The following is a 10,681-nucleotide window of genomic DNA, read 5'->3' as shown; positions in this document are numbered from 1 at the left end:
AGTGACGCTCGCCCTCTACGGATGATGAGCGGCAGCTCGACCTGGAGCTGGGCTGCAGTGGGCTGCCATGAGCTGCGTGGGTGGCTGGCAGCCAGCATGAGCGGCTGATAGCCCGTGTGAGCTACCTGGAGCCGCTGTGAGCAGTAGACCAATGATCGGCAACCGATTGCCTCACCTGGGAAGAGCGCAGTGATGGTACCAACATGGGCCAGTGGGGCTACATCCTCCACAACTAGACGGGAGAACAAAACAGCAATTTGTCTACCTGTCTGTTCCCCTCCCTGCAATTCCCCAATAATATCTTTAAAAAAAATTTTTTTTCCCCTGTAATATATTACAAATCTTTTACCTCCATTTAGCTTTATACACTCAAATGTGATATAAAAATAGGTAGATAAATAATAGGATTCTTTAAAAGTCTTTACTTTTAACTTTGTTGCTTTTACATTTTATTTTTAATTTTTGAACATATGCTATTTTCACAAGCTTATAATTCAAAAAGTACAAAAGCAAACGTTTCTCCCTCAGTTATTCCCTCTTTGGAATCAAACATTTTTACAAGTTTCTTTCATTTCCTTTCAGAGCTAACGTATACATACACAAGCATATGCTTATATTTTACCAAATGTTAGTTCCTTCTAATCCTAGTTTGATAAAGTAAGTAAAGATACAAAGAAGGATTTAAATAAGCTTGATATATAGCAGATGCACAGGGGACTTTGCACTCTACAGAGAATATATATTCTTTCCAAACAGTTTTGTAACATTTGCAAAAACTGGTCGAGTGTTATGTCCGAAAGAAAAGCGCTGTAATAACTATGTATGGTGTCAGATGGGTATTAGATATTGGGGTGATTACTTCATAAGTTATATAAATGTCTGATCACTATGTTGTACATGTGAAAGTAATATAATGTATGTCAATTGTAATTGAAAAATTAAAAAATTATTAAAACAAAAAATCTCAATTCATTTCCAAAGTAAAAATAGTAGACTATATAGGTTGACGAAAAAAACCCAAAATACAATACAATTGTCTCAGCCAATTTGAAAACATTCAACATCCATTTTTCATCTGTTTATCTTTCTCTGTTTTATTTTAGGTGAGATTTTTGTAAAAAGCATATGGTTAAATATGACCTCCTAACAATTTGAGAATCTTTGGCTTTTAATAGAGGGATTTGTCATTTAGATTTTTTTACAATCGCACATTCTTATTTTATGTTTTTNCCGGGAAGACCTTTCTGAGTTGGTGGGTTTTACAGGGACCTTCACGCTGGACCTTGGCTTCCCGGCTGTGAACGGTGGGGGCTTGAAAGCGAAGCCTGGAACAGGCATGCGGGGCGACGACGGGCCCGGAGACTCGCGCTCGGGGCCTCGGCCCGGCCCCGCCCCTGCTGTACGCCATCAGCCGGCGCCGCGCCGCCGGGTGTTACTCCGCCCGGCCCGCGCGGCGGTGGGTGCCCTGTCACGGCCTGCGATGGCCACGGCTCCGGCCCTTGGTTTGTAAATCAGCAACTAAAGCTCCCGACGCGACTCTGGTCCTGATGGCGGCAGCGGCGGCGGCGGCCCTGGCAGCGGCCGACCCCCCTCCCGCGATGCCGCCGGCGGCAGGAGCCGGTGGGTCCGCTGCCCGCCGAGACTTCTATTGGCTGCGCTCCTTCCTGGCCGGAGGTGGGTGTCGGCGCGGAGAGCCCGGTCGCGCTCGGGGTGGCGGGGCACGACCTGGGGCATGTCGCTTGCATGCGGCCGCGATGACATTCTTGGACAATGGCTGCTTCCTTGCTCAGCCAGATGTTTACCCTGACCTACTGTCACCTTTTTCTAATTCATAATCACTTGACCGGTGATAGCAGGATCCTGGAGAGGAAGGGCCTCGGGCTGTCGTGGAGCGGCTGGGGAGGTGGAAGGGCTGAACCAGACACCCATCCTACAGGGTTGGATGGCAGAGAAAAGGGGAGAGTGTTTTACAAAGACCCCGGGGAAACATGCTGGGCACCCCTTTCTTCTATATAAAGACCATAGGTGACCCACTATAGAATTGGATTGTGCTGTTTACTTAAAAGAAAACAAATACTGGAGTTTAGCTTTTTAAACATGACTGGAAAATTATGCAAAACTGTCTACAACTAAAACTGGTTCCAGTGATTCTAGTAAACTCTGCCCCAGCTACTTGACAGAGCTGGTGTGACTACTACTGGTGTGACTGTAGGGCCAGAAGGTTAATATTCTCTTACAAATTTCCTCTGTCCTCCCATAAAGAGATATTTCATTCTCTACCCTTTCTTAATTGATTGGGTTGTCATCACTTAATTATTTAGTAAGGCTGCGAATTTTAAAAAATTCCACATATGAGGACTTGTAGAAAGATAGTAACTGTATGCTGAGGTAGTATTAAAGAATTTAATTATTTTGTTCTGATAAAAAAGACATTCATTCATTTATACCAGAAACATTTGAGTGCCCGCTACATGCTCAGTGTACATCAGGGAACAAAACAAAAACCTGGGAGTTTACGGTGGGGAGTTGTGGGAAGAAAGACAATAAACAAAATGAAGAAGTAAGTTACATAATATGTTAGAGAAGCGGTTCTCAACCTTCCTAATGCTGCAACCCNAAAAAAAAAAAAAAAAAAAATCCAACTATATAAAGGAACTATTCTATGTTATATATGGGGCAAATTATAGATGAGTACATAGTTATTGAAATTAGAAAAGCATTTGTGATACATGATGCCTATTCCTGATAAACAGAAGTAAATCAAAGTTAATAATCTTTGGTCTAAAAGAGACTACCTAAAAGAAGACTTGAAGATAGCTAAGGTCCATGACAATGTTTATTAAAATGGCACACCAATTCCCCCCTGTTTCATGAAATGTGGGGGTATGTGTGAGGGTGGGGGAAGCTTTTCAAAGAAAGCTTATGATCTATTTGGTATTCATATATTATCTATATTTAAAGTAACCTTTGCGAAACCTTTGTCCTTTGGTGCTTTTTTATGTTTTCATCATCTTTACAGTTTGTGCCAACATCCCTAACCCCTTTCTGTACCTTAGGCCAGTTCCTCTTTCTGTCTTCCCTACCTATTAATGCTACTATCAAGACTTAACCATCCTAGCAAAAATCTTTGTAGCAAGTTTGCCTTTTCCTATGCCTTGCTCTCCACATCTAATTCCTTAGCAAGCCCAGCAGGTGCTATCTCCTCCATTTCTTTTCTGATCTCTGTGCTTTCAGTTTTGCACCAGCTGTCTTGCTGGTATTGTTGCAAAAGCTTCAAAATTGGCCTCCTTGCTGTCAGAGATCCATCATTGTCTGCCTTCCCAATCATCGTATTCATCTCTCCCAGATTAATTTTTCTAAGACATAGCTGTCACCAGTTTCTTATTATCCACTGAATTAAGTCTAAACTCTTTAGCCCAAGATTAAAACTGTTCATGATATAACCTTGCCCTACTTCTATAATGTTATTGGTTAGTGGTCTGCCATACAAGTGTTGGGGAGTCACAAAAAGGGGCTAAAAATTTTAAGGTAGACAACATAAACTATTCTTTGTTCTTCGAACATGTTGAACTTCTCCCTCTCTCTCTCTCTCTCTCTCTCTCTNCCGTCGCCAGCGACTCACGGCAGCCCAGCTCCAGGTTGAGCTGTTGTTCAGCATCTCAGCTGTGGAGGGCAGTGTCACTGGCCCTCATATGTGGGACCCGAATCGGGGCCCTCTGGCATCCCAAGCCAGCTCTTAACCATCGCGCCAGTTGGCCAGCCCTCTTTAACCTTCTTGATTCCATCTGTTTTATAGTCTTACATTATTATGCACCAAGCATCCTCTTAGAAGTACTTATCCCAGTTTTAGTTTTACATGAATTTCTGTGATTATTTGATTAAGATCTGTCTCTCCCACTAGATTATAAGCTCCCTGAAGGGCCAGGAACAAGTTTTTACTTACTATTGTATCTCTGAGCAAGAAATACCTATTGAACAAATGAAAGAATAAATAAGGTCGGTTCTCCAAATAATTTCTAATTCATTGCTACGTCTAACTGCAACTACATTGAGAGGGTACAGTTCTTCTTCTGAAATATTCTTTCTCCTATAACTGCCTGGAGAACTCTTACTCATATTTTAAGGCTCAGCTCAAGTTCCAAGCTTTTCCTAAACTCCCCATCCTTCCCATAGAACTGGTCTCTCTCCTGCTTGTACCTTACAGTAATCCATGCATACTCCTAATTTAGGATAGATAACTGACAAACTGTACTTACTTTTTTGTAGCTGCTTGCTCTCTTTTGAAAGTTTTTTTTTTTTTAAAGATTTCATTGGGGAATTGGGGGAGGGGAACTGTGTTGGGCAATTGGGGAAGGGGACTGACCAAGTTGTTGTTCTTCAGTCTTCGTTGTGTAGGGCGCCAGTCACCATCTGGCTGCCCATTGGCAGCTCATGTCCTCTAAGCTCAAGGTGCTTTGTTCAATCTTAGTTGCGGGTGGGCGTAGCCACCATCCCATGCAGTAGTTGAAACAGCAGCCTTGTTGTTAGGAGCACACACGCTCTAGGGCCGGGCCGAGTGGTGCATTGGTTAAGAGTTGGTTTGGGACGCCAGCTCTGAACAGCAAGGCCCCGGTTCCAATCCCACATAGAGGGCCAGTGACACTGTGCCCTCTACAGCTAAGATGGTGAACAATAGCTCGACCTGGACCTAGGCTGCCGTGAGTCCCCGGCGATGGTGGAGGCTGCAGTGGGGCTGGCCGGCAGCTGGCGTGTGCTTTCAAGAGCTGCTGTGAGCCACTGTGAGCTGCTGTCCAATGGCTAGTGAGCGACTTCCTCACCTAGGAAGAGCTCAATGATGATACCAACACGGGCCAGTGAAGCGACATCCTCCACAACTAGACTAAAGAACAAAAGGACAGTAACTTGTTTGTTCCCTTTCCCTGATTCCCCAATGCTGTTCCACTCCCCTAATTCCCCAATAAAATCTTTAAAAAAATAAAAATTTAAAAATGGGGGCTGGCCAAGTGGCTCAGTTGATTAAGAGCTCACTCAAGAGTGTGAGCTCTGAGCAACAGGGTCACCGGTTCAATTCCCGGCCTGAGCTGAGCTGCCACTGAGCTGCCAACAGGTGGCAGNGAACAAAAAGACAGCAACTTCTCTGTCCCCTTCCCCTGATTCCCCAGCACTGTTCCCCTCCCCCAATTCCCTAATAAAAAAATCTTAAAAAAAAAAAAGATATATACTCTTTGGCCTTGCGTTATAGTTCTAGGAAGTTATTTTTGAGGAAGTACCAATCAGAAACATGCTCAAAGATGTATATATAAAAGAATCAAAGTATTATTAATGTTAATTAAAAAACCAAAACATTTAAATAGGGAATTGGCTAAGTTAAATAATAAGTATTATTTAAATAAATAAGTCCATATTATAGACTATTTTGCAATCATAAAAAATTGTAAAAGAATATTAATTGACTAGGAACAAAGTTCATAATGTATTAGTTAAATGAAAATGTATTACAAGATCTTGAATAATATAGCATTTTATAGAAGTAAACATGTACTTAGACAAAAGGCCAGAAGGGCAAATGTTAACATGAAGTGGTTAATTTTCAGTGGTGAGATTAGAGGACATTTTTTTCCTCTAAACTGATTTGTAATATATGTTGGGCATATATTACTTTTTCAATTAGAAGGAAAAAGATTTAAAAGAAAAAAGTTAATGTGGATAGAGACCAAGAAAAAACTTAGGTCAAGGCAACTAACTCATACCACCCCATTGCTTTACTGTTTCATGCTTCAACAGATAGGAATGATGAGTGCTCTGCATGATCTATGTACAGTTGCATCAGTGTATAAAAAAGGTGGTTAACTGAGTGAATAAGAATCAATTATTTTTTCAATTGGATTTTTAAATGTGATTTTTCTCAAAAAATGGAATGGATATTTGTGTTATATATTAATTGTATTTGATTTTCTTCTCAATATTTTTAATACTGAGTCTGTACTTAAAATTGAAAGAAAAAAATTGCTACCACCTCTGTGTCCAGCAATGGGTTGTATATCTTCACAGTGTACTGCTCATGTATAGAAACAATCAGACCTTTGAACTTATTGAGAGATTATGTGAAACTGGAAAGGAAGGAAATGATTTTCCTTTGTTATCTAAATTGAGGGTGAAAAGGAGATGAATTGTATTGCTCAGTATCTTGGGGTGCATTACAATGACTCAACATATGAATGTCTGAGCAGGATTGTTTTATTACTTTAACCTCCTCTCCNACGTGCTCTGAACAATAAGATTGCTGGTTTGACTCCCACATGGGATGGTGGGCTGCACCCCCCACAACTAGATTGAAAACGGTAAGTGGGCTTGGAGCTGAGCTGCGCCCTCCACAACTAAGAATGAAGGACAACAACTTAATTTGGAGCTGATAGGTCCTGGAAAAAAACACATTGTTCCCCAGTAAAGTTAAAAATAAAATAAAAAAATAAAAAGCACATAGAAATGTATTTAAAAAATATTAAAAATGGAGCTACCGTATGACCCAGCAATCCTACTTCTGGGTATTTATCTAAATAAATCCAAAACACTAATTTGAAAAGATATATACATTCCTATGTTCGTTGCAGCATTATTTACAATAGGCAAGAAATGGAAACAACCTAGATGTCCATTAATAGATGATTGGATAAAGAAGGTGTGGTACATATATCCAATGGAATATTACTTGGCCATAAAAAATGAAATCTTACCATTTATGACAACATGGATGGACTTAGAGGGTATTTTGCTAAGTGAAATAAGTCAGACAGAGAAAGACAACCATATGATTTCACTTATATGTGGAATTTAAAGAATAATATAAATGAACATCTCATAGATCCAGAGGACAAACTGATGGTTGCCAGATGGAAGGGGGGTTGGGGCTCGGTGAAAAAAGGGAAGGGATTGAGAAGTACAAATTGGTAGTTACAAAATAGTCATGGGATGTAAAGTACAGCATGGGGGATGTAGTCAATAGTATTCTAACAGCTATGTAAGGTGTCAGGTGGGTGGTAGACTTATCAGGGGGATCACTTTGTAAGTTATATAAATGTCTAACCACTGTACTGTAAACCTGAAACTAATGTAATATTGAATGTCAATTGTAATTGAAAATTTTTAAAAATTAAATAAATAAANAGTTGCGCGTGGGCGTAGCTCACCATCCCATGTGGAAGTCTAACCGGCAGCTTGTTGTTGAAGAACACAAGCTCTATCTACTGAGCCATCTGGGTGGCAGCTCAGCTCAAGGTGCTGAGTTCAACCTTAGTTGCAGGTGGGCGTAGCCCACCATCGAGCAGGCAATCTTGTTAACACCAGCTGAGCCATCCTGCCACCTGTTGGCAGCTCAGCGACAGCTCTGCTAGGGCTCAGCATTGCTGGCCCCGGTGGGAATTGAACCGGCGGCCTTGTTGCTCAGAGCTCGCGCTCTTAAGCCAACTCTTAACCAACTGAGCCACTCGGCTGGCCCCTTAGTACTTATAATTTTAATTTCTGGGAGCGATGAAAAGGTTACTTGCATTCTAAAATTCAGAATGAGCCTAGTGATTTACTTTCATATTTGATCAAATTTTTGTTTGAAAAATTTGGAAGGGAATCTGAATTTAAATAGTTTAAAAATGGAAGTATGTAGTGACATGTTTATGGGAAGTCTGTACTGCAAATAGGATTAGTGATTAACATTAATAGAATGATAAATATGTCAATATATAGGATCAGAACTCCTGCCTTTGTTTATCAGTATTCCTATTTAAAGTATCCTAATAATGAAAATTTGCCCCCAAATTTAAATAGTTTTAATAGATAATTTTTTTGTTGCTTTTATTTAGCAGTATACTTATGTAAACAAACCATACATGTATTTAGGTCAGCCTGGGCACCTTCCTGTATCTTTCCAGATAAAGTTGATAATCTGCAGTGCAATATCTGGACTTTGAATATGTTCTGTTAATATTTTTTAGATTGCTATAGTTTAATATAATTTGTGATAATTAAAATGTAGTGTAATATAATTTGTAGCTGTTCTCGCTGTAATATGCTTTATATTTTTACATGCAATATGTTTATATAATTTGAACATGTGATATAGTTTAAGTAGGTTTAACTGTTATATAGAAATCACTATTCATGTAGTTCCTTAAAGAAAATATTATGAATGATAGCATAGCAATCTTTACCTGTGATTGTCATGAAAATTGTTTTTTGTCATGAAAGTTTGAATGTAGATCGTTTTCTCTGTTTTAATAGCATTTTTCTTCTAAAAATAGGAGTATTTTCTACCTTGCGTGCTGTTCCCCAAAAGGAGGGATACCTTGGATTGTATAAAGGGAATGGTGCAATGATGATTCGAATCTTTCCCTATGGTGCAATCCAGTTTATGGCTTTTGAGCATTACAGAACGGTGAACTTTAATTTTTGTTTTTGTTTTTGTGTCTTGAATATCACATTTAGTTGACAAGGCATTTGCTTTGGCCTTTAAAGTTACTTTGGATGAATGGATAAAGGTAATGTGTTTTTGAAGGAATAAGACTTGTGATGGTTTAAAATTTTAAATATAACTTGGTTGTGCTGTTATTCCAGAATTGTCAGTCATTTTTGAGTAAGTTGTTTATGTTCACACTTATGAAGAAGAGCCAAAGTATCCTTCAAGTAGATAATAATACATCCATAAAATATTAATAGCTCTTCAATGTGCTTTCTGTTTCTCACTTGTAGGAGAGGAACATTATGGCTTTGGATTATCTTTCTTTGTTTTTTTAAAGATTTTATTGGGGAATTGAGGAAGGGGAACAGCCAAGTTGTTATCCTTCAATCTTATTTTTGGAGGGTGCAGCTAGCTCAGCTCCAAGTCCAGTCACCATCCAGCCACCCGTCAGCAGCTTGCGGCTGCTCAGATCAAGGTGCCTTGTTCAATCTTAGTTGCGCGTGGGCGTAGCTCACCATCCCATGTGGNCCATCCAGCCACCCGTCAGCAGCTTGCGGCTGCTCAGATCAAGGTGCCTTGTTCAATCTTAGTTGCGCGTGGGCGTAGCTCACCATCCCATGTGGGAGTCGAACCGGCAACCTTGTTGTTAGGAGTACGTGTTCTCATCAGCTGAGCCATCCTACCACCTGTTGGCAGCTCAGTGGCAGCTCAGCTTGGGCACAGTTCACTGGCCCATGTGGGAATCAAACCAGCGACCCTGTTGCTCAGAGCTCGCGCTCATAACTGAGCCACTCAGCTGGCCCTGGATTTTCTTATTAAATAAAATAGTGAAACCATATTGTGAAAGTCTGTTTTTAAGTAATAATCTAAGTAAACAGCTTTTTCCAGCTTGCTCATTGATTAAGTTTTTTTTCTCTAGCTGACTGAAAGTTTATCCTCTCAAACATCTTAACACAGAAGGCATTAAGTATGTTAAGTTTCCTAGGGTATCTTAAAATGACAGTGTTCCATTCTAGTCAGTCAGAATTGGTGCCATCAGTATATCAAGACTTTGTCTATAGAAGCATTTTATTCCTACTACTCCCATTCACACTTTAAGTTTTTGTGGTTATCCATGTGTAGTATGGTGTAGTTGGTAATTGTAAGCTAGATTGCTTCTGTAAAAGTACAAAATTACAGCAGAAGATACAGAGGAATTATCTGACCTTATGATGTGAAATAACACTGCCCAATTCATATAATTGTGCTCATTTCACTCACATTTATTTAATGCTGATTTTACTAGGTCTGTAACTCTTTTGAAATAAGTCTTTATTATTAAACAGTGAAATGAGTAGCATTTAAAAAAATATCTCATTTAATTTGATGTTTTTGGTTTTTAGTTTATTACTACAAAGCTGGGAATTTCTGGTCATGTGCACAGATTAATGGCTGGATCCATGGCAGGTAAGAGGAGTAGGTATATTTTATTTCTGACAAATTTATTTTCTATTAAAATATTTAATTTGGTTTAGGTGATATGTATGACATTAAGTAGCATACAATTGTTATCTTTCTATACTTAATTATATAAGAAATCAATATAACAACTCAAAAAGAATATTTTACAGTGAGAGATGGTAAGGAATAGTCTAAACTTACAACTATGTGAAAAACATACATTCCTTTTGACAATTCTACTTCTGGAAATGTTTATTTTTTTCCCCCCAAATTTAAAAAATTATGACTATTGTAATATATAATCGCGTACAATGAAAATAGTTCCACTCCCTAGAAGTAATCACTATTAGCAATTTGTTATGCATTCTTTTTTCTAATACTACTGTATAGGATTAGAATTTTTTATTTACAATTATCTCAAGACTCTTTCTATATCAGTACATAGATTTTTGTTATTTCTTCTAAAGAACTATGTTATATTCTAAGGTATGAATGTATCATGATTTATTTAATTAGTCCCCTATTGATTGATATTTGGGATATTTTTAGGTTTTGTTTGACAAATAACACATTGTATTTATGTGACTATATCTGTAGAATGAATTTTGAGAAGGGAACTTTATCTGTCAAAGACTATGTGTGTTTAAATTTTGATAGACATTGCCGAACTGATCTCCATGCTGCTTTCAATGGCCTTTCCCTCACATACCATACTAACACTCGGTCTTATCAAATTTTTACTATTTGGCAATTAATTATGAGTAAAGTTGATCAGCCTTTTGTACTTTTTTT

General features: G+C 38.9%; 1 protein-coding gene across 1 annotated transcript in view; it reads left to right on the top strand.

Annotated features, from left to right (window-relative positions):
- Positions 1-10,681, top strand: part of SLC25A16 (solute carrier family 25 member 16) — a 40,167-nt gene that overhangs the window by 3,718 nt on the left and 25,768 nt on the right. The window contains exons 3-4 of the mRNA XM_019624505.1: positions 8,292-8,425; positions 9,832-9,908. Coding sequence (XP_019480050.1) covers positions 8,292-8,425; positions 9,832-9,908 — 211 coding nt within the window. The remainder of the gene's footprint in view (positions 1-8,291; positions 8,426-9,831; positions 9,909-10,681) is intronic.

This window comes from Hipposideros armiger, unplaced genomic scaffold, assembly GCF_001890085.2.
Source record: "Hipposideros armiger isolate ML-2016 unplaced genomic scaffold, ASM189008v1 scaffold_15, whole genome shotgun sequence".
In the NCBI taxonomy this organism is placed as follows: domain Eukaryota; kingdom Metazoa; phylum Chordata; class Mammalia; order Chiroptera; family Hipposideridae; genus Hipposideros; species Hipposideros armiger.
This window is presented reverse-complemented; position numbering and strand designations above follow the sequence as displayed.